Source organism: Amblyomma mixtum, chromosome 2 (assembly GCF_055824585.1).
Source record: "Amblyomma mixtum isolate Tamu chromosome 2, ASM5582458v1, whole genome shotgun sequence".
In the NCBI taxonomy this organism is placed as follows: Eukaryota; Metazoa; Arthropoda; class Arachnida; order Ixodida; family Ixodidae; genus Amblyomma; species Amblyomma mixtum.
In genome coordinates, this window is record NC_143013.1 from 204822172 (window position 1) to 204847153 (window position 24982).

Genomic DNA, 24982 nt, shown 5'->3' on the forward strand with positions numbered 1-24982 from the left:
ACACTTTACGCCTCGCGTCCTTGTCTCTTCCAGTTAACAAAACATCTTGAATGACGTACGCCTCGAAGCAGATAAGAATCATTATATAACAGCGCGCAACAAACCTCGCTCCCTTGGAGAACAACACGCGCATGCAAGAATGAATTCCGCCTCTAGCGGAAAGCGAACATTTTCTTCCTCCGACGAAATTCCCCATGCCAGTGCAGTGAGTTAAAGCAAAGTTCTGTCTCTCAAAGCTGCTTTTATGATAATCATGAGAAACATGGTGCAGGAGAGCTTGCAGAGCATGAATTTGGTGAAGAAAATAATGTACACCGGGAGCAGCCTGGGCCCCGCCTGCGCTTCTCAGGCCGGAAACGGGCTCGTCGCGTGCCGTCCTCCGCACAGGCCGGTGTCGACCCCGTTCTTCCTCTGTTGGGAGAGCACCAGTCCCGAGAGTTGCTCTTCCCAGGTGAGGCCTCCGACGCGCCACGGAAGGCGCTTCCGCGTTGCTGCCACCACTTCCGGACATTCCTCGTATGCGGCTGCTGCCCCGCCACACTCGTCGGCTTCCTCTGGTCCAGACGGCATAAGCTGCGTCGTGGACGTGGTGAAGGTAGGACTGCCGGCTCCGTGCTGGCACATCGCCAGGTTGTCCTCGTCGGCGGGGCCAACGCGGACGTCGCCGCCCTTCAATGAGCCGTCGTCCTGGAGCGGCAGTGTGCTGTCCTTGGTGGAGCTAGGTTCGTCTCCTGAGAAACCAGACAAGACGGATCCGTCGCATACATATGAGTCATGTGAGGAATAGGCGGAGCACTTAAGAGCGCTTTTGAAGTGTGTTTGCAGGCATATTCAGGAAAACTGCGCAGAAAATCTGGGAATCTGAAAACAATATCGGTCACCGTAATCAAGCTACAGCGGGGCACCAAAAATTCGAGTTGCGCTTTCCACATTAACTTGGAGTCAGCTATAACGCCCAGATATTTAAAATTGTCAACCCGCTTCACATCTGCATTATTAATTTTGTAAATATACAATAACTGGTTTTCCTTTCTTGTGACCATCATATGAGCATATTTTGAGACGTTTATAGGTTCATGCGCCAAGAATGGCACCGGTTGCTAATTACAGAATGGTAATCATATAAGGCAGTCTGATCTTGCACTAATTCGATGTTTTGGTACACGATGCAGGAATCGCCGAAGAACCGGCATTGCACAGAGGAATCTAAAGACAGGTCAATTAAATAGATCAGGAAAATTAGGGGTCCAAAGACAGAACCTTGCAGTACTCCGAATAATACGGGGACAGATGCAGACATACTGCACACATACTATGCAGACATGCTGTTTTCGATTGAATAAGAATGAATCCAGCGAGTTCAAAATTTGTTCCTTTCGTAACACACACTTTAACTTCACCAATAACCCTTTGTGGCAGACTCGATGAAATGCCTCTTCGAAGTAGAGGAACAGTATATCGATTTGCCTACCCCCATCCAAACCTGCCATCAGATCATTAGTAGTGTGTAGTAGTTGCGTAACCGTAGATTGGCCACGTCGAAAACTGTACTGTCCCTCAGAAAAGAAATTATTTGCCAGTAAACAGCTTATGTGCCCAAAAATGAAGTGTTGCTTCAGCCTCCTTACAGCGCACAGGAGCGAAACAGGCCTGTAGTTAATGACACTGCCCTGTCTCCGGACTTCTGAATGGGAATGACCTTAGCCATTTTCCAGTCATTGGTAATGGTAGGTCTTCTAAGACTGTCTTTGAATATTATGAAAAAGATATTTCGAGCTGCATTCCGCGTACCTAAAAAGAAATTTGTTAGATATGTCGTCCGGAACAGCAGACTTTTTTCTGCCTAAGTTCAGCAGTGACGAATAGATGCCTTGCTCCGTAATAAAGACGTCGAGCACAAAAGGTCGTCCTAGTTCATCATGGGTAGATTAAAGTCTCCGTATATGATTAGTGTTTAAATAGAGGTAGCTTTTTCTGTGCCCATGAACAAAGTCGTACAGCGATTCCAAAGCCGAAATGCCAACATTCGGTGACCTGTATATTACCCCGATGAGAAGGATGCCCTAGTTTAATTGCACGTGAAGCCAAACCATCTTGGCAGATTAGTCGCCGCGGCGCCGCCACTCCTCGAGCCACGGTCCTGTCGAATTATATCGTGTGAGCTACGTTTAACATCGGTATCAGGGATAATGGAGCTATGTTTATTAGAGAAGCGTGACGTCAGGGCCACAACCAAGAAGGAGGCTTTCGATTTCATCGATTTTGTTTATCACGCTCCTAGCATTGACATTTAATAAAGATAGTGGGGCTCTGTCTGGGTTCGATTGCGTTGACTGGAAGACGCTGTTGCGATTCTCTTTGCCAGAATTATGCCAGGTATAACCACTGAGCCGCCGCGATGGCTCAGTGGCTATGGTGCTCGGCTGCTGACCCGAAAGACGCGGGTTCGATCCCGGCCGCGGCGGTTGAATTTCTTTGGAGGAGAAATTCTAGAGGCCCGTGTACTGTGCGATGTCAGTGCACGTTAAGGAACCCCAGGTGGTCCAAATTTCCGGAGCCCTCCACTACGGCGTCTCTCATAGCCTTAGTCGCTTTGGGACGTTAAACCCCATAAACCAAACCAAACCAAACCAAACCAAACCAAACTGCTGTGTTCAGTCCTTCGTTCCATTTGAAATTCTTTCCGTTTATTTTAACCTTCTCGAATGATGACACTAGTTTGCCGCCTTTGTCCCTGTTTGCTTTTGTGTAAGTCCAAAGATTTTTTTTCTTATCGCTTCGACTCGAGGTGAAAAGTCCTCTGAAACCTAAGCCTTTAAAGGCGCTGCAAGCTTTCAGTATCCTTGACTTATCCCTGTAGTCTCAAAGCCTAAATATTACAAGTCGACATCTATCCTCACCCGGCTTCCCAATTCTGTGGATGCGCTGAATTTGAACACTGGAAATGTTTAGTTTATCTTCAAGAATTTGTGAGACCCTCTCTTTCAAGGAATGTGAAAGATCTTCGCTTTCTTCTTTCAAGCCATACATTATTAAATCATTTATAAGACTTCGATTCTAGAGATTATTCAATTTCAGAAGGATGTCGACAGTTTTTTTTTTTGCAATTTGTCTACCTTGGTTGTGCAGTTTGTAACAGTGGTTGAAAGATCATCAACTTTCGGTCAATGGAAGTTAATTTACCAATAATTTCGTCTAGGCGACTGTTTGTTGAGGCCACGCTTTCCTAAAGTTCTCTCAAATCATCCATTATCATTTTAAGCGTTTCTGCGGTAGAAGGACCCGGATTCAATTCTACGTCGCCACAGAAAGGCAATAGGTTAACAAAACAGTGATAATCACTTTTCAGTACTTATAAAACGACTGTAGGCACGACAAGAGCAACAAGCATACATCGTCACTACGGCAGCCAGGAACATGGGTGCTTGCTCATGTTCACGGAGAGATTCCTGCTATTGGCTGTTCCCACAGGCACAGTGTGGAATACTGGCGCGCACTTAGACCGCGAGCAGTCTACACCGTCGGCAGTAGACCGCTCCCGGACGTCAGGCACATTAGTGAGGTTTCCCCTCTTTCTTCCCCGTCTTTGCGTGCTTGTGGTTTGCGCAGCATGCTTCCGAGCGATATGCGCATAGTGGCATCAGTAACTTAGTAATAGGACATGGTAGATGAAAACGTTCAGAAAGTGCATCTTAAATGGTTACACCAGGATGGAAATGACATGGTCTAGGACGCAGGCCCAACTTAGACTCATTTGCATAAAGCATTTCAAAGCGGCAAAAGTTCCCAAAAGTTCATGAAAGTTTGTATCCGCAAAGTATCTCTTTTTTTAAGAAAGGAAGCACAGCGCTGAGTGCGAGTGTTCTTCACCGTAACTGAAACTTAAACGATCGCTTAGACGTAATCAAGTACAGAGGACAAAACACATGCCTAGAACAACCGCCGCTTCCAATGCCGCTGTGACCGAGAAGGCAAAAATTGACCATGAAATTCTATGAGTTTAACTGCACATGTTTACATCCAGACCATTTTTAACCAAATCTTATCGCTAGTTATGGCGAGTTCAGCGCGAAACACGCTCAGGACGTGTTCTAGACATGCGTTTTGCCCTCTGTACAACTTGGTTGTGTGCATGCTCATTTTACAAAAACAGCGACGCTAGGTACATTCAGCCAAATCTATAGCTGGCGTCCGTGACGGCCGCGTTTTCCGTGCTCCTGCCGCTTATGACGGAGCAAACTTCCGAAAACATCAAATGTAAGCACAGGCTCGTTAATCCCGTGCTTAATATTGAGCTTTCCGCAAGTTTGTTCCGTTGTAAAGCATAGGAGTGCAGAAAAAGCGGCCGTCGCGCACGCTAGCTAAATATCTGGCCGGCTGTACAGTCCCGGCAGAAAACTATCGAGGTAAAGGGAGCACTGTTTTTTTTTTTTGGAAGTAGAACTACTATGCACATTTTGCCATTTCGGGCATACGTACATACGTCTCTGAAGCCTGCTTTAAGTCCGGTGGCCCACCCGTCCATGTACACCTGACAGGCCTTTACGGAGATAATTACCCAAATGCCTTTGGGGTAAATACGATATGGTAAAGGCCTTTACGGTGAAGATCTTCATGGTAAATGCATTCAAGGTAAACGCCTTCAGGCGAACAGCCTTTATAGCTAAGGCCTTTAGGCCAAATGTCTTTAACACGTAAGGACCTTAAAGGGCAACTGTATTAGAATTAGATGAGTTTAAAAGGGCCGAATGTGTGAAACATCCAGGTAAAACGTGCGCAATCGTTTCGTATTGGGATTTCATATGGTGGCGTAGTCGCCGAATAAAGCGGCGGCGGCGTTCAGGTAGTGCACAGTAACGGGCAGAGGCCCCGATAATGTTGTCAAGTACGACGGCGCTACGCTTACAGCGAAGAAACTGTTCTTTCATGGAAGACAACCAATGCAATTGAAGGTGACGCTCAGGAAGCATTGTTTGGCGGCGCGGATGACGCACAGGAGCATGCAGGCGAAGACAGTGGAAATTTGAGATTACGTTAACAATGACGTCACTACGACTTTCCCCAAACTTCTCCAGCGCATTGGGACGCCTGAACAATGCCATGGTTTAATCGACGATTGCATCACCGTTATATACGCTAGGGCAAACATACGAGTACTTTGCATGCTTTACCTGGAAGCTTCATAGATTCGAATTCTTGTATAACCTCGAATCCTCAGAAAACCTGAACTAGTGCTACTGCACGATATTTCGCGCTTAGACGCGCTGAATCTATTCCTATCTTTTTTTAGACCGTAAGCGGAAGGGGGCGCTACTTCCTGTCGAGGAAATCATTCGTACGCGACCCAAAGAGACCACCTTGGTCCTCCGGTGACTTTGATTTGCGCCTGGGGCCCTGGTGGCCCCTGGCGTCTAGGTCGGCGCCGTCGGCGTTGTCCGGGTCCAGAGCGGCGGCTGACTTTGCACTGCTCTCGTCGGGTCCCTCTGGGCTCTTCTGCGGCGTCGCACCCTTCGGATCAGTGCTCGCCTCTGCCTTGCTGCTACTCTCTGGCAACTGCGAACGGGGCGACGGCACCATGTCAGACGGAAATGCGCGCACATTTCTTCCTGCTCCATGCACTCAAGTTGAATAGGCGTAAATACGTATACTCTGGAAGCGAACAGTACGGACATCTGCATGTTAGGATATCAAGAACGCTACTGAAGATTTACTGGACACTTAACCTCTGCAAAAGGGTGAAACGCGACAGTGTCTTAGCGTCGTGGGGTTCTTTTTGCGTATAAACTCGCAGACGGACACTGTCAGACAAGACACACATGGCTTTCCTTTGAACAAGTCGAACAAACCTCGATCGCGTATGGGTATCCAAAGGCTCACTCGGGGGAAAGGAAGAAAGACTACAACAGGCCGCGGCATGCGTAGAAGACTATGTCAAGGCAAGAGGACTAGCCTGCTCGACAGAAAAGTCCGAGCTCCTAATAAGAGTATGGCGAGGCAAGAAGAACCGCACTGTCCCCGAGGAAGAAAACCTGAGGCTAAACGTCCGACTCGAGGGACAACTAATCCCGGAAAAAACACTCATCAGGATATTAGGAATGTGAGTACAATCGAACCAAAGGTGCACCCACACCCTAATAATAATTAAAACAGCAACCAACCAAGTAGCTCGCATGATAACAAGGATCTCGAGGAAAAGACACGACATGAAAGAAGCAGACCCGCTACAGCTGGTCAGAAGCCTGGTGGTAAGCAGAGTAACATATAGCCTCCCATACTACCACTGCACAAAATACGAAATCCAACAAGTGGACGCAATCCTGAGGAAAGCCCTCAAGACGGCGCTTCACTTACCACAATCGACATCAACCGACAAACTACTGGCTCTGGGACTACACAACAGTCTCGAAGAACTCCAAGAAGCGCAAATAATAGCACAAATCGAAAGACAAACTATCGGCAACAGGCAGAAGACTCCTGAGCAGATACGGCGGTGAAGCTACAATACAGGAGACACAAAGCACGGAGACGATACCAGACGAATACAGAAACATCATCAAAGTAGCACCGATACCAAGGAATATGGACCCGAACCTACACATGGTGCGAAGAGAAGCAAGAGCAGAGTACGTACAAAGAACACTGGCAACTAGAAACCACACTGTGTACGTAGACGCCGCTACATACACTGGTAACGTAAACCACAAGAAAAGCAAAGTGGCAACGGTGATCAATTCTGACCTAAAAGAAATCACCAGCGTGTCAATCCGGAACTGTACGGTAGTCGACGCCGAAGAGGCAGCCGTGGCTCTAGCGGCAGCGGAGGGCTACCGATCCAACAGGTCTTTAACAATACTCACCGACTCACAAGCTGCATGCCGCAACTACCTAAACGGCCGAATCAGCCACAGCGCGCCCCGCATTCTCCGCTCAAGTGGCAAAACCGAAAACAACAAGGCCAAACACACCATAGTTTGGGCGCCGGGACGTACCGACATTACGGGAAATCAGGAGGCGGATAGGATAGCTCGAGGGTACGCAACAAACCGAGCATCCAACATTCCTGACACCGCTGAGGAACCCGAGCCGGTAGCCCAAAGCTATACAGACATTCTTAACTACTACAGAGGGATCAGACGAAAATACCCGCCCCACACAAACAACTCAATAGAGAAGACGCCGTAGCATGGCGACAGTTACAAACGGGAACATTCCCGTGCCTAAACAACCTGAGTAAAATCTACCCCACACAGTACAAGAGCGAGTGCCCGTGGTGTGGAGACAAGCCAACATTATACCATACCACATGGGCATGCCAGAAAATAGACAAGCTACCCATAATTGAAAACCCGAGTGCGGAACAGTGGGAGAGGATGCTATCCAGCGACATCCTGAAAGTCCAGCAAGGACTAGTAGGGCGTGCACGCAGGGCAGCTACCCTCAGCGGAGCCCTCGACTAGGGGAACCGACCCTGATGATACGATGGAAGACTCCATCTGAAGCCGCAAAAAAAAAATCTTGTAAAATAGAGCAAATAAACGTTTTCCACCACCACCACCTAGGAGTGGCGTGTCTGAACCGCGACTCAATGATCACTGGTCGAATGCCCAACAATCTCGGACGAAATTTTTGAAAATTGGAAAATTGTAAGATACAGTTATGGAAATATTGAAGGTAATGGTCCATTCTTCTCATACTGTAACATACATGTATGTACCAAAATCTTTCTTTTAAAGTGTTTCCATCGATCGCACCTAACAGTTATAACTACTATAGAGAATCAATGGGGGACGTTTTTGACGATGGAAAAAACGTTAATGCAGAAAAAAATGCATAACTGCCGTCAGTTGATCTTCGTATATGTAATTGTTACAGTGAAATCTCACATTATATCAAAAATTGAGTTCATAAGCGTTTCCCCGCTCAAAAATACTTTTGTCCAGAATGGTTCGTTGTGTCTCAGCTAATTAGCCAGATTTTCTTTTCAGCGCAACCAATTTACATTCATACAATGATGTTGCGTCGTTATAATCAAAATTTATTCAATGTTTCTTTCACTTTTCAATTCCTCAGCTGCACGAGTGACGTCAGGACCTTCTAGACCAATCCCGATTTTCTCGATCGACACGCCAACTACGACGCCGGACTTTCTGCTCAACGGGACCCTTTATCGCGTTAATATCGGACATCTAGTTTCGCTTGAATACGCAAGATGGGCAGTAAAGCCAGAGTGTAACTGAATGGTTAGTTTGGTTTGGTTTGGTTTGGTTTATGGGGGTTTAACGTCCCAAAGCGACTGAGGCTATGAGAGACGCCGTAGTGAAGGGCTCCGGAAATTTCGACCACCTGGGGTTCTTTAACGTGCACTGACATCGCACAGCACACGGGCCTCTAGAATTTCGTCTTCAAGAAATTCAGCCGCCGCGGCCGGGATCGAACCCGCGTCTTTCGGGTCAGCAGCCGAGCGCCGTGACCACTGAGTCACCGCGGCGGGGTGTAACTGAATGTCATGCGCCACGTGGTGCCTAGTTCGAACAGGCAATGAACTTAGTAGCACCAAAGCTGGTTACAAGCAGATTCTGCAAGGGTTGAAGGAGAATGGCGTACCTCTAGTTCTTATCGACTAAGGCGAAAGCCTTTAATGACTCATCGTTGCCCGTCCATCCGTCCGCGAAAATTGTCACAGCATAGCGTCATCAGTAGTGTAATGCACCGTCACAAAAAATCACTGAAGTCATCGTAACATATTATGTCGCAACCATTAATTAGTAATTGGTCAATAAATGGTCACTAGTCATTAATTAGTCATTAAAATTCAGAGGTAGTCAAATGGGCGCGAAAAGGCTTTCGCCTCACGCACTTCAGATCGTCAAAGTGCCCCCCTAATTTTTTACGCTGCTCAACTCGCATTCTGTCTCAGAAGACTTATGGGACTTATGAGCAAGATGATGAATGAAGTTACCGTGGCTTCTAGGCTGTCAGCGTGGCTTACCCTGACTCCGTTCCAGATGGCGAACAGATGTCCCTTAAACCAGGCCGTGCCCAAGGTCGGCACGAGCGTGAACGGCACCAAATAGAGCAGCGCCGGTTGCGCGCTGCGCATCAACTCCAGGGCGATGAAGGTGGCCACCATGCCCAGACCATAGGCTGGAAACGAGGCAGAACGATGGCCGTTACTACGTTCCTTATCCTCCAGCCCACTTTCAGCGACTATGCAGCATGGATAGATGGATGGATAGGAGCGCCCCCTTTTGAAACGGGGTGGTGGCAATTGCCACCATGCTCAGCTTTTCTTTCTTTATTATTTTTTTTTGTTTACTGTGTTGGCAATTCTCATTAAGATTCGCCATCATCTTTACTTACGGTTTCCTACAATTCTAACCTTATGCCACATCTCTGCTTTTCAGCCACCAATCCTCCAATCGCTTTTTGCTAACTTCCACTGCAGATTTATTTACCTGACCATTGTTGTCTTTAAACCCTAGGGCCTCAGTGAGCAGCAGTGAGCACAAGAGGCAGCCACCAGCTTCCTCAGCTGTGCTGGCAAGCGCGTGAGTACAACACACCTGTGGAATCACCCAGTTCGCGGTCCTACCTCCTTCTTCTAGTTCGAGTAACTTGACAGTACGAGATGCGCATGAGAAATTAACGATAAGTTTATGTTGTATTCGCGCGTTGCTTACACGTAGGACCAGTGCACTTGTATGCCACTATATTTATTCGAGAAAACAGAGAATGTGGTAACCCAGCTCCAGAATTCGACAAAACAGATTTTAACATAGATCGCGTTACGAATAGCTCGCGCCCGAAACTAATCTAATTGCATCTATGCGAACATGCCGCTCAGCTGTGCGTCCGAACAACTTAAAATCCGTTTTTCGAGATCTTGTGTATTAAACATGTCAGTATAGCGTAATCATGCACTTGCCGATTATTCTGCACAGCACTTGGGCGTGTTTTTGCAGACAAATTGTATTTAATTAAAAAGTCAAAGGACGACGCCGGACAAAGGTATCCTGTTGCTTGTACTTACAAACGCAGGCTATGTAATAGTAAAATCTTCTTCCCAGCGCCAGAAGGTCGAATGTGTGGCAGTAGGATATCAGGAGACCTAGAAGGACGCAAGGGTGTTATAAACAACAACATGCCGGATGAGAAGTCATCTCAAGTGCACCATACGCGCTAACGCTCTCTCTCTTTTTCTGTTAGGATTGATATGCCTTGGAAAACAAACGAGTCAAGCAGAATGCGAATGCGCCCAACGCTGATCATTTGCTGGAACTGAACACAACCTCGGATTTACAATAAGGAACAAAACATGGAAACTATGGGATATCACGATTTCAATGCTTCCTTCACACTGCCTACCAACATAACAAGTCATGTTGGTCTACGTGAGAACTTGGTATGGCTTAAAATACCTCCTCCGTCGCCAATCACAGCAAATTTCAGCAGCTCACCAAGAAAATTTCAGGGAATTTCGAAGTCTTCGTGTAGCAAGTTAGGCTTATATATTCCGCGAAAGCCATGGCACGCACAGCTGGCAAAAGGTATTGTTTTGAAGGTGTGCTCGTGCATGGGGGAGCGCATGAATGTGGGTGGGAGTGCGTGCGTTCCTATAACGAAATTCTCAACATCGAAACTGGGCGTTTAACCGCCAGCGGGAGAACGCAGGTGTGCAGCATAAACTTAAGCAGTGCGCAGTGTGCATATACAGGGTGTTTCACGTAACTTGAACCAAGCATTTAAAAAAAAGCGGCTCACCGTAATCTGGTTGAGACCAACGAAACACTGGTACCCGTCGTGTGGCGCTAGTCCGGTTATTTCTTAAATTACGCTTATTTAGTAGATTATCTGTGATTACGTTAAATATTTACTTAGAGTCACGTGCCTTTCGTTAAGTAGTAGGGGGTTGAGAAACAACCGATCCAGTTTTTTTTTTTCTGGTAACGAATCTCCTACACTGCAAACTCAAATAAGCCCAAATAGGAGTATAAATAGCTTGTGTCCGCTTTTAAACTCCTTATTGAAAATTGCGCAATCGACTTTAAGTAGTAAAAATGAGGAAATCCTTTTTTACCGCTGTCGCGAAATGGAGGAGTAAAATAAAGTATTCACATGATTTTACTACTTTTCCAAGCAGGAGTATGTCGGCTTCAATACTCCTTCAGACCCTTTATGCACTCCTTAGTGTCTGCCCGCCGCCTAGTGGCAGCTGCCGGTTCGCTGCACTTGCAGGTGACGCTGCCTGCTCGCTTCTCGCTTCTGCTTTTGCTGCTTCAAGCCCGTTTGTCATGTTACAAGACACCGGATCGTCGCAGCCTTGCGCAGCAGTGTGCTCTGCACAGACAGTGCCTGTGAAGTCTCCAGTGTGTTCGGAGAATTCTTGGTGTTGCATCGCCTACGACGGCAGTCCGCGAGAGGCTTAGCCAGCCTAGCTCAGTCGAACCAACATGGCGGTGTGTGACGCGTCGACCTGCCCGCAGCCGCCAGCTTGCCGCCAGCTCCTTTTCGCGCGCTTGTCGGGACATCAGAGACTGGACATCATCGACCTTAGCAGCAAGATGCTGCAATGAACGTCTCACTCAAGCCAGCAATATGTGCAGAAGCAGCGGCTGGTCGTTCATTGTCTACGCAGCATACAAGTGTTGGCTGCTGCCGTTTCGCCGCGCCGACATGGCGGTGTGTGTGTGACGCATCAGTTTTCTCGACACCGACGGCCCCTCGTTCTTTCGCTGTATTACAGCAAGAATACAAAAGACCGGATTATCATCGTCGCGTATAGCGGTAAGCAGTATTAAACTCTCCTTTGATGCCACAGACGCGGATGCACTTAACGCCGCTCCCTTTTCAGTGTGCGAAGGCTGCTGTGAACCCCGGGTGCACGGAGACGAAAGGCTTCATCGTCGTCCGGAGGAGCCAGCTCACACAGAGGTCATTAAGTAAGCATCTAGAAATTTGTTGTTGCATGCGGCTGAAAAAGAGTGTGGCACTGCAGTCGTGGCTGTTTAAGTTAATATGTACGACTGGAAGTAGGGTCAATTCTTCTAGGGACCAAATTTTCTCCATGCGTTCACGCCCCATGAATATGGAAAAGCTGTACAGGCAATGAGCAGGTGAAAATGCACATCCTTGGGGTCCGGAAATTTTTGTCACGTTTAATGAACAGTGCTGAGAACAAAACATTGCCTGCCCTAATGTGTTGCTTCCTTTCCTGTGTTTTAAGAGGGCCTTGTTATGCAAAGAATGCAAGCGATTTTATTCTTTTCAGTCATAGCACAGGACATGGCGAAGCCTTAGCGCTCGAGCAGATTGCCTAAATTGTTACATTTTCCGAGTTGGTGGCGTCTTACCGTAGCAGCGATTATCGGCAGCGGACATGAGGTGGCAACCATACTGAGCGTTGCCTTTCTGGATCGTTAGGCGTCTAGATCCAAAATGTTGTATCTTGTAAGCTCTTCGCATTTGAAAAATGTGAAAAGAAGTTTCCTCTTCGCGTGCAGTTTCCGAACACATTCCATTATGTGAAACTCGTGGAGGCAAGCGTTCCGGTTCGGACTGCTGATCCCGGGAAGGTAGCGAAAGAAAAAAAATAAAGCATACGCTAGAATACAAGATCCCCTGCTCGAGCTGGACGTAGTACATTGGCGAAACCAAGCACTTCCCCGAAAAATTGAAGCAGCACAAAGCGGATGTCAAGCAAATGAATAAGGAACGAAGCGCGGGTTGACAAGACTGACTTCAAGGGAAATCTTGTGCTGGACACTGAGCCGCCCCCGCGCAGGACGCTCTTGAGTCACGGCGCATTCAGCAGACGCAAGTAAATGTTATACTCTCCCTAGAAACCCTACCCCCCTCTTGCATCAACTGTCTACGAGCAGTGACCCGGCGGATGACTAATCGAAGGCTTAAAAAACGCAAGTTGTGACTTGCTCGCAGTCACACCTGGTAAGAACCAAGAAGGTTCCGTCGTGTTTTTTTTTTCGCTTTTTTTTTGGTTGGCGTTCTTTCCTACTTAAATTCCTTTCCCAGCCAGATAGGCCTGTGTAGAATGTTTTCTTTTGAATCCTGGCAACGAATGTGAGGGCAAAGGATAACAGAAGACAGGTGGCGGCGGAAGGGTGGGTCTGGTGGTAGCTTTCTATTCCTAACAGTGCCTGCTACGTTAGTCACCCTTGCCCTGCCTTTGACCTGTACACAGAATGACGACGCCCTCAAAATGCACGGCTGCCGGTTCTCCCATCAAGGAAATAGCGCTTTGCATACACGCAGTGGAAGCTCACATGCAGTCTTTTGTTTGCATGTTCTGATTTCAATAATTGGTCCTGCTATGGTGCCTGGAACGTGTTGGGAACCTTCTGATAAGTGAAAAAGAAAATTATATCGCAATGCTTCTTGCAGTGCCGGAACGCAGACAAAGGCAGCGCGAATGCGCAAGTGCCTCAGTAAGACCATTTTATTTTTTTAGTTTTATTCTTTACGGGAAAAATGTTCCCCATCGACGCTGCTTCCCATTCGCCGTATTGCCTTAACGTTTACGAAAGCGGCTCTCTGGAATTTTTGATCCCCTGAAAAACGCGTTTAGCCGCTGTCATGCGACAGGCTACAGATATGCATTATAGCTTGTTGATTACCTACTATGTTCTACTAGCTAATCTTTTGTCACGAGAAACGTTTAAACTTCAACAACACCTACTTTATTGAAAAGTGCACTCTGAACTGCTTTAGGAACTTCACTTCTACACTTGAAGCACATCATACTTCAAGCTTAGAGGTGTAATTCCTCTGATGCACTTTTTTTTCTAATCTTTCTTTCAGAAGGAGCCTCCTTTGACGTCGTGCCTTTTAACCAACGATAGCATGACATGCCCGTATGTTGACAGCAAAGCATTGGTTCCCTCCTTGCTTTCAAGTGTGGCATCTCTATTTTTATTCCTTGGGATATTTCAACTCTGTACCCAAAGACAGCGCGGGTTAAGGCACTCTTCTTTTCTATAGGGGCCAAGACATTGGTTCTCTGTAACCATCGAAAGCAAGCTGCCGAACACTTTGTTCAAATGTTTTGTACACAATAAAATATTGTTTGAAATAAATCACTGCAATTTCACCGACGCATTTATCCTGGGAAGGCTTTAAAATGAGCCTTCCATAGGAATACTTCATTTCAAATGGGCTTCCTCATCAAGTGAAATAATAAACTCGTCTGGGCATCATGAATGTTAACTTATAGTAAGGGAAATTGCTAAAAAAAATTCCTGTCAAAACTACTTAAAAGGAACAGGCAAGTGCTCCTGAAATGTACTATAAAAGTAGCTGCAAAGGAGTATATAATACTTCTGTTAATTGCCATGCTAACTCCTTTGCGATCTCAAATTCACTCCTGAATAAACTCCCGTCTAGAGAGCGGTAACACTTCACTCCTTCCAGCACTCCGAAAGTACCCCTTCAAACAGAGGAGTAGACGATATACTCCTATTCTGAGGAGTATCAAAACCCCTTTTCGGGAGTGCGCTACGCGATGAGCCATTTACTCCTTTTTGGGAGTTGCAGTGTACGTGGTCCTTTTTCCAGGGTAATGAATGAAATCCTGTGAAATATAAAAAAAAAAACAGGTGACTGCGCTCATGCGCTTCTATATTCCAGCGCTCCCAACCGTGTTTCCCTCTAACGAAACGTCGCGCTGACCGTGTTCAAGAAATCAGCCGCCGGTCAATTCGATGGGCTGCGCAATGACGTCAGTAATTAAAACGGAGGCTACTCGAAATACGAGACTTCACTGCTATCCCTCCTTTTTCTGTTTTGTCTAAGTGGTGGCTCAATAAATGGTTCCTCTGAAGGTTCGTCTGCGGCCTGCCTATCACTTAAGGCAGATCACGGCGTGTTTTCCATGTTCAGAAAGAATGCTTTGGTTTATTTGGGTTTAACGTCCCGAAGCAACCCGGGCTATGAGGGACGCCGTAGCGAAGGGCTCCGGAAATTTCGACCACCCGGGGGTTCTTTAACGTGCACTGACATCGCACAGCACACGGGCCTCTGGAATTTCGCCTTCATCGAAATTCAGCCGCCGCGGCCGGGATCGAACCCGCGTCTTTCGGGTCAGCAGCCGAGTGCCGCAACCACTGAGCCACCGCGGCGGGTTTCAGAAAGAATGTGCTGACCCACTTTTAACATTTACGCTGAGAGTGGCGTTGTGAAGTGCGCACGCTTTGTTCCCTGGAACGCGTTTGACAGCGCTACATACGGTAACGCAAGAGCGATTTCTTTAAATGCAGGAAAAAAAGGACCACGTAGGAGATACATCCGTGCAAAAAAAAACTCCAGTGGTTGTTTTGTCACCCTTTCTAAACCTTAAAGAAAAGAACATTACTTTAAAATGAGTAATAAAACTTCCATAATTATTTCTAGCCAATAACTAATTACGTAGAATTTAAAACATAGTCCAAGAAGAGCCCTACTTGTGTGCTTAGCCTTAGCATATCCGGTTTCATGTTAATAAACTTCGCGATTCGCAAAATAAAGAGGGTAGGAAGCGTTTAAACTACTCAGAACGCAGTGGCTCTGGTTCTGCGGCCAGGGAAATGAATGTTCTGCTGCGGTATTACGGAACAAACAACACGTTTGAGCAGAGCTATGTGAGCGGCACTCTGCAGGTATGAGAACTCTTAAAAACCTCCGTTATCTGGGAAACTTTACTAACTCCAAGATATCTATGATTAAGTTAAACATTTATATTTGCGGTGCTTTAAATGATCGTGTAATGACTGCGTAGATCTAGATGGTATTGGCACTGATTAGCAGGCACTGGAATGGCGCAAGCTGGCAGTGAAATTTTATTAACGTGTAAAGATGCATTAAAGAATTTCTTTGACAAGCCCCGCTCATATAGATTTCATTTTTTAAACAAAACGCTTCGAGTGATGCGCTCTCTGATGCAACTATTTTATGTTCACCTTGCGCTGTCCGTTCAGGCAATAGTTGCTTTGTGTCTGGCGACTTTGCTTAGTTAATTCTGGTTCAGCCAAACGTAGCCCTGTTTCGCAAATTCTCTTGAACGGGGCTGCAGACTTTTCGAATAAATATACGAGGCGTTACACGCAGAAACGGTGAATAGGCCCGCAGCATAAAATGGCCACCAGTTATTTTGAACGGTGGTAGTGAGCATTACAAGTGGGATACAGCATCAAAGGCGCCACAGTTTTCACCTCTACAACTACTGAGGACTGTGGCGCTGCAATCGCTTAATTACCTGGCGCAAGGATGTCTCCTAGACCCAAGATGGAGAATTTGAGCTGGAAACAGCTGTAGTACACCCCACGATATATCCGCGGGAATTTGATGACCATGGGCAGCACTTCCTTGACGCTGCCGCCTTTGGCCACCTCGACCATCACGCTCTCGCGGTTCTGCCCGGGAAGAAAGAAGAACAGTGGAAACAGAGAGGGCGGGGGCAGGAAAGGCAAAGGCGGCATTCAACACATTTCTGTGGAAGGAGACCGTGCCATTGATTCCTTCCTAAAGGAACCACTCGCAAATAGCAAAGGTTTGTATCGCGTTTTCGTTTAGTCTATTTCCTCACACTAGCATTCCAGAAGATGTAACCACCGGCCCAGGTAACCAGGCTGCTAAATGGAAAAGTTCACGAATATGTAACAAAGGTTTAGAGTAATTGTGCAGCTCAGGATAGCGCACCGATGACTGTCACGATTGGGCACCACACGGGTATTGACAGAGAACACACAGTCCTTATAAAAAAGTAATTTTCTCAATCCATACTTTATTGAGGCTGGCTCCAGCTTACTTGATGACGCGCACTTTGAGCTACTCACAGCACACAGTATTCTGGCCCACCGCAAAATTCATCTACGTCAAAATAATTTCAATGCTTGTTATCTATAATAAAGTATGTATAGGAGAAGCACACGAGCAATATCCATTTCACTCCCATTTACTTCTGCAAAGCTTAGGCCAAAACCTTCAGCTGTTGCAACCGGGACCTGACAGAAATGCGCACACGCAATGCGTCCATAGTACATGGGAATTTTGGTCTCGGGTTGCATTTTTTTTTTCCGCAATTCACGGCGCAAAAATTAGGGCTACTTCATAGCTCAAATTTGGGCACCATCGGGCAATGCAAGGAAATGTTGCATGTGTCTGTTATTTCTGCGCTTTTTTGGTCAGCAAAAATAACTCAGACAATCTAGAAGTGGAAGATTCAAATAAACGTTTCTATTCGAGATATTGCTATTTTCTTTTTTTTCTTACAAACATTCTGTCGCGTACATTTCCACTCCCGTGTGTTAGGCTACTGTGCTTGGTCAGCGCATCTTTGGTCGAAACATTCATTCAACATTACATCGGCCATTTTGAACAACGCAGAATCTTGGAGCCTAATGACGTTAACTTGGAGCAGCTTGATACAATGAAGCCAAGAAGACTCCCGGTCAGTACCCGTGTCACAGAAGGTGCGGCATCATGTAACTGCCTTATGTTTATATAAAACTGATGTGTCCGCGTTTCTTTAAACATAGTACGTCCATGTAGCCTCTATGTGTCTCTGCAAGAGCAGGAGTACGAGCACGCTGTTTCAGTCGTAGTTTCTTCTAGTTATACAACCCCCTCGCAGTGCACGAGCATGAACGTACGTGCTGCTTCATTTGTGTATTTCTTGCTTTTTCCAAGCTGAAAGTCACCCCTACTACTGCCAGAGCCTTAAGCTGCTTTTGTGTATTCGTAAAATTTTTCTCGCTGCAGGGTGACCGCTAGCAGGAAAGAAGTTGCACGCGTACGTGTCTCCTTTTTTGGTTGTGACGAGTTATAAGTACTCTGTACTCTACGAGTTAAACGACCGAACAACCAATTCAAACAAGCTGTTTGAGCTTACATACCAGCTTTGTCTGCAAGCCATTAGGTGGACTATTTGTTCCTCCGAGATACCTAGCCGTCCAGAGACAACAGAAATTTTGTGTCCAACGGCGTTTCAAACATTGGCTTTCATTAAAATAAGTTCCACTAAAACCAAGCAGTAGAGTGGATCCTTACCGCGCGTAAGAGCGGTGTTATGAACACGAAGAAGACATCGTAGACGAGCAGAAGCGTCAGCAACAAAGACAGGAGCTGCGAGAAGTAAAAGCAAAGAAGCGAGTTTGAAAGTTTCAAATCAGTGGGCTTGAAACACGGTACATTATAATACACGAGCGCCAGCTGTGTTGATGAGAGCACAGAAGGATTCCAACGAGTGCGAAACGACGCTTCATGCCGCCGTTCGACGGGACTTTAAGGAGCACGTACTTCAGGAACAAAGAGTTCAGGAACAAGGATCCATGATCAGGACTGAAATTTTTTTTCAAAATAAGCAAACGTCGATTTAAGGGCAGCCTGGTAGGGCTCCCAACGGTGGAAAACTTTATTCTAGCGTTTTGATCAGGGCCTGGCCTTCGTCAAAGTAATATAGTATATATACCCATATACATACTTAGACGAAAGAAGCCAACGGTAACCGAAACCAAGGAGCTTAGAGGAATGCTTTCATTTGTTTTAATTTTGGGGGTTCATCAACGGCAGAATATTACTTCGATTAATCTGTAGCTTGAAACGAGCCTCTCATTCTCCCTTCTCTTGTCGGCTGATATATAGGGTGTTTCACCTATGACTTTCCACAGTTTTTAAAAATCGGCTTTTTGAGTTGAGCGCTTTCTTCAGCACAGCATTGTCAGTGGTGCAGTACACCAAAATACAGGTAAGACGCGCTAACTAGCAGTCTGGTTAACTAATACTGAACAGTTAACTTTTCAACCGTTACTGTTAGGCTCCTTAATTACTGAGAGGCGTGTAGCCCACCGTAACTAGTATTCATATCAGTTTTTAGAATTTCGAAAACGCGGTTACCTACGAAGCTGGGGCCCGGCAAATTCCAGCTATATCGTGCCAAAATACGCCCGCTTTCGAGAAGCTTGCAGGCAAAGCAACCTCACCAGTGCATGTAGCTCGTTGAAATAGCCAAAATTTGTTGGCCCACAGCACCCAGAGTAACCTCGTTTTCTAAATTATAAAAACCGATATCGATATTACTAACGGTGGGCTGCACGCTTCTCAATAATTAAGGAGCCTAACAATAATAGTTAAAAAGTTAACTATTCACCTTAGCCATTATGCTAGTTAGCACATCTTACCTGTATTCTGATGCCTTATACCGCTGACAATGGAAAGAAGAATGAAGCGCTCTTCTAACTCAGCTTATTTTTAAATATTGCGTAAAGTCTTAGGTGAAACACCCGATATATATATATATATATATATGCCAGACTGACACACACAATGACGGAAGCAACAGTCACCGAAACCGAGATGCGCCAGATATATCTTTTTCTAAAATTTTGTAGCTTTTATTAATGGGAGAATAATAAAAGCAGATGGAACACAACCACTTCCCGCCGGTGGGATCCGAACCCACGACTTCCGAATTTCGCGTCCGGTTCTCTGCCAACTGAGCTACGGCGACGGCTGTCCAATCTGCTGCTTTCGGGGGTATTTAACAGCCGTCGATGTGCAGCCGTCACCGTAGCTCAGTTGGTAGAGCACCGGACGCGAAATTCGGTGGTCGTGGGTTCGGATCCAACCGGCGGCATATGGCTAATTATGGTTCTATTATTAATCTCCCATGGATAAAAGCTAAGCATGGAAAAGAGGGCGGTGCATCCAAATCAATGCGACAGCGAGCCGTCGCACTGCAGCCCATCTCGTCCTGGAGTTGTAGCAGCGGAAACGAGCGAATGTCCTGTGTAAAGTGCGCAGGCACGCAAACGAAAGGCTAAGAGAAACACGCCACCCTGCTAGAAGCATGCTTTAGCCATCTAGCCACCGACTACAGAGAGTGTGGTTGAGCCCCACTACTCATGCGCTCCTGTATCATCTGCAGGTACAAGAAAAAAACGCACAGATGATATTTATGTCGATGGCTTCAGTCCTGTGTCTCCACACATCCACTCCCCGCCAGTGCGTCAGCACATTCTTCAGAAGTACTTTGGGCCCCAGCGCGGTGGCTCAGTGGTTACTGCGCTCGGCTGCTGACCCGAAATACGCGGGTTCGACCCCGGCCGCGGCGGATGAATTTCGATGGAGGCGAAATTCTATAGTGCCGTGTACTGTGCGATGTCAGTGCTCGTTAAAGAACCCCAGGTGGTCGAAATTTCCGGAGCCCTTCACTACGGCGTCCCTAATAGCCTGAGTCGCTTGGTGAGATTTTTAAGGTGGTAATACGCCGACGAACTAAAGCGCACCCCAGCTTCGGATGTTAGTAGATATTCAGGGCTTTTAAGATGCACAGTGAAGCCACGCGCATCAGCGAACAGTGGATAGCTCTTGCTCACCGCGAACTTGGTTACTTATTCAAGTGAACGGTTTTCAATGTTTGATTGTGCGGCGCTATATTTTAATTCATTTGGTTTACCCTGAGAGAGAAACATGCGTTTTCTACATTTGCGTCACTCAAGGTGGTTGTGAGTTTATCGTTTCGTTCGGCTCTTACGTCCTTTCACCACGTTGATTTCTTGTGTTTGTCAGTAACTCGCAAAAGTGTACACACCAACGAAACACCACAAGAGATAGCTGCGTCAACTTACAAAACTATGACCGCGTCAGCACCGCTTGGTTCAATATGATGGAATCAAAAACAGCTTTTTTTTTCTTTTGTATAAGGCTTGATAGGCTTTTGACGCGGTTAGAGTTGAAAGGTGGGGCCTATCGCCTAGATAGTGGCGGCCCGTAACTCCGGGCATACGTGCCTTGAGGTTGGGCAGGTGGAAGCTCTTCAGCATGTTCACGCAGAAGACGATGCCCAGCAGGTCCTGCAGGATCCAGCCGAAGGAGTCGTTGCGCCGCGTCAGGAACCAGGCAATGGCCACTCCCAGGCCGAACACCAGCAGCGCCACCTGCCTGATCTCCATGCGCGTCTGGCAGCAGACCGCCAACTCCTTGGGCACCCTGTGAAAGATGGGGTCCAGGACGGCCGGTTACACGTGTAACGCTAAGTTCCTCACTATAGGTGGATTGCTGAAAACGAGGAGCAACCGCAGTGGTAGATGGACTTGAGGAGATGAGATGCGCTAGTTCAATGTTACCGTTACCATCGGGCTGTATACAAGCGTTAGCGCTGCTGTGCCTAATTTCTCTAGTGTAAAATGTTGAGGAATATGCAGTTCTTAAAGTCCCTTTAAGGAGGAGTATGAACCAGGCTCCTCGCAAGCTTGGGGGAAATTATAAGGGCGGAAGACTCCGTCATATTTAGTAGTCGATGCAAATTTTTATCCAGACTGCTTGTACATTTCAGTGTGATATTATACAAGCATTGCTCTTACGCCAAGAATATTGCTTGCCATCCGTTAGGTGCGCAGCAGAAACCGCGAGGTGATGGTACGTTTTAGTGGCGTATGAGTACCTTTGACCAAATAGCGCTATGGCCGAAAGCATTTTTTCACACAAGGAGGAGTCAAAGACCCAATTTTCAAGCATTTCACCCAAGTGAAGGCGAGTAGTACGCCACGGGAAAGTTTTACTCATTGTACTACCGATGGTTTCCAGCTGTCACACTCTACACTACCTACTTAAAAAGTTTGAAGGTCTAATTCGACCTCCAACTACTGAAAAATTATTCACACCTCCGAAGCACCCACATGATAATTTCGAAGGAAAATGCGGCACAAATTCGCGCGCGTCTTTTTCCGCAACTACGTCCATGAAGGGCGCCATTTTGGTCTTGTTCGAAAGCAGGGGCTCTTTCTAACATCCCGGTACTACTCACTATTGTGAAATCCTCTAGCAACATCCGCATTCCACCGCTTTCGGGACCTGTACAGCAACCTTGGAGTGTGATTTTCAAAACTGTGTGTTTTTCCTCTTATAACTTCCCTTACGAAAGTTTCCGCCATGTTTGTAGGTGCTTTTTCAGTTAATCTTATACCGTAGGTTTCGTGGAGAACTAAAGAGCTATGATATTTTTTTTATCGCTTACTTAAGCATGACAAATTTTTAATACTATATTCATCTAATTATATTTTATAAGGATGATGCTTAGACATAACTCAACCTTTCTCTATAATGATGTAGCTCAATAACAATATTATAGGACTGCTCCGTATGGCAAGCCTTGGACAACAGCTCCATTTCAATCGGAACCAAAAAATGTAAGAGACCGATAAGAAAAAATATAATGAGGCTTCAGTTATTTCTTCATAATATGGGAACTAATTGAGATAAACAAAAACTATTTGAAACCAGGAAATCTTTCAAACCAGGAGGAAGAATATGTGCACACACTTAATGTCATTAGGACATCTCAAACAATAAAAATGTTCACTTTAAAGCCAGCGTTTCTCCTTAAGACGAACGTGCTGCTAGCCAGTACCGTAACAATGTTCTGGTTACTTGATTTCATCACAAAAATTGCCCCCTGATTATGATTTAAAGGGCAGAGCTTACAGTTTGACGGAATGTGCTTTCGTGTGGTAATGCAATATGCAACGGCGGCAGGCACCTCGGCCCTCCCAGTTTAGGGAGTCACGAAAACGACAGTCACCTAATGCATGCATAAAGGGCTAGTTTCGACGCCGTATAGCTGTTCCCATGTAACAGCAGCATCTCACGTGCTAAAAATAAGGATATTTCACACGAGAAAAGAAAGTCAGAATTGACAACTCTTTTCAAGATCGTTAGAAACCACGACTGCGAGTATCCGTGATCGTCGACTGCTCATTCGGGATGACACAGTCTCAACGTTGCTTTAGCTGAACAGCTCTTCTTAAGACTCTCAGGCAGTCTGCTTTTTTTTTATGGGCCGCATAGCGCGACTATATAGCTTTCAGATAAGCCCACAGGCCAATCAATCCACGCCGGCCCTGCTTGCACACATTAGACATTTAGCGTACCGGAGACGTACTAGCGCAGACGGATACCGGTTTACCGGACGCCAGCGTCTTATGCGCAATGGCTACGCTTTACCCCACCCCTGTCACTGCGCATACCCAGATGCAGTCCGGTAAGCCAGTGTCAGTGTGCGCTATACGTCTCCGCTACGCTAAATGTCTCTATTATCGACGTTATTCGAAAGCACGAAGCAGGTATTTACCAGTCAACACTTTTTAAAAAGGGTTCAAATTCTTGAACGCGCACTAACTTGGCGTGACGTGAATCTAAGCCGCATGCCGTGAATAACGAGGCAGCGCAAGGTAAAAGTCCAGGAGGAGAACTCACTTGGACGTTCCGATGTTGATTCGGTTGACGAGGGGCTCCAGGCAGGAGATCAGGGCGGCCGCCGACGCCATAGCGAACAGCACGACAATGAAGTGCACTGCGACATTGAAGAAGACAAAGACACGGTGAGAGAGCCTGCGTGTCGCCAAGGCCACGAGGAAAGAACGCTATAGAGCCTTATAGGAGTCATCAATTTGTTTTTTTGAGTAAAGAAGATTCGGTGATTGAATCATGGCATGTGCAAAAATTGCTTCACGTAATGTTGTTGCTAATACGCAAGTGTCTGCTGCGAACTCAAATGCCATGATTAAGCATCGGCGCCTTCCTCGCTTGAAAGTTGAAGTGTCGTATCTAAGACAAGACATCCAGAACAAAAACACAATGCAAACGCTATTTCCAAACTGCCCCGTTTTTTTTTCTTTTGCAAGTTACGATCTTGCAATCTATAGAGCAACAAGTTATTTAAAAACGTCTCAAAAATCTCATGAATGGTCTGACTATTAAAGCATAGATAACTTGAGCCGCCGCAGTGGCTCAGTCGTTTTGGCGCTCGGCTACTGACCCGAAAGACGCGAGTTGTATCCAGGCCACGGCGGTCGAATTTCGATGGAGGCGAAATTCTAGAGTTCCGTGTACTGTGCGATGTCAGTGCACGCTAAATATCCCCAGGTGGTCGAAATTTCCGGAGCCCTTCATTACGGCGTCCTTCATAGCCTAAGTTGGTTTTGGACGTTAAACCCCTTAAACGAAACCATAGATAACTCAACCCAACACGTAAAACGAGTTGTTTTTATTATAGGCATGTCACACGTTCTTTCTCCAAAGCCATCTTGAACGAAAGTTTGGTATGCTGAGGAAAGCAAAATATTACTTACGCCAAGCACTGGACAATGATTGATTGAGGCTGAAACTTTGGTCGTGGTCTACTCGACTGAATCGTGTGCATACATTGTCACATGGCAATGACGCCAGCTAATAAGTTCTTTTTTTAATCCCCAATCAAATTCTTTTTACGAACCCCAGGGATCAGAAAATATCACATATGTACAGCCGGCCAAATCTTTAGCTGGCGTGCGTGATGGCCGCGTTTTCCGTGCTCCTGCAGCTTATGACGGAGAAAACTTGCGAAAACAGCAAATCTAAACATAGGCTCACTAACTCCGCGCTTAATATTGAGCTTTCCGCAATTTTGCTTTGTCGTAAGAGCAGGAGCACCGAAAAGACGGCCGTCGCGCAAGCCAGGTAAAGATTTGGCCGGCTGTACATGAAAACTGTAGTAACGACATTGATGATTGCGCTTCCATAGTTTGTCTCCGAAAATGACGCAGCGCCCAGGGTCGAGCTGTCAGGCGAGACGCCGCCAAAGTTAAAATCTTTTTTTTTTCTTAAATTAGCAGATGGTTTAGCATGCCTAAACGCGAAATATCGTGCAGTGGCACCTGACTTACCTTTGACCTAGACAAAGGCCAAAGTATGTCAGGGAGGTGAGGTCATGGTCAGGGGTCATGTAATCGGAATGATAAAGGCCTTATGTTGAAGGTCTTTACCATAAATGCATTTAATTTAAAGGCCTTCACCCTAGCGGCATTTACCATAAGGCCTAAACGCCTTCAACCTAAAGGCCTTTAACATAAAAGCCTTCAGTCTAATGCCTTTATCATTGCCATTGTAATGACATGCTGCAACTGGGGTATGACATGGTGTGGAGTGATATTAAATGGTAGTTCTTAGTTGCAACTCG

At 46.3% G+C, this 24982-nt stretch overlaps 1 protein-coding gene across 1 annotated transcript in view; it reads right to left on the bottom strand.

Annotated features, from left to right (window-relative positions):
- Positions 1-315: 315 nt before the first annotated feature.
- Positions 316-24982, bottom strand: part of LOC149362308 (signal peptide peptidase-like 2B) — a 45607-nt gene continuing 20940 nt past the window's right edge. Inside the window, exons 8-15 of the mRNA XM_089569693.1 lie at positions 23242-23338; positions 20778-20976; positions 18037-18111; positions 16244-16400; positions 10031-10108; positions 8990-9144; positions 5358-5553; positions 316-731 (exon numbers count right to left, since the gene is read on the bottom strand). Of these exons, the coding sequence (XP_089425819.1) occupies positions 346-731; positions 5358-5553; positions 8990-9144; positions 10031-10108; positions 16244-16400; positions 18037-18111; positions 20778-20976; positions 23242-23338 (1343 nt within the window). The 3' untranslated portion in view covers positions 316-345. The remainder of the gene's footprint in view (positions 732-5357; positions 5554-8989; positions 9145-10030; positions 10109-16243; positions 16401-18036; positions 18112-20777; positions 20977-23241; positions 23339-24982) is intronic.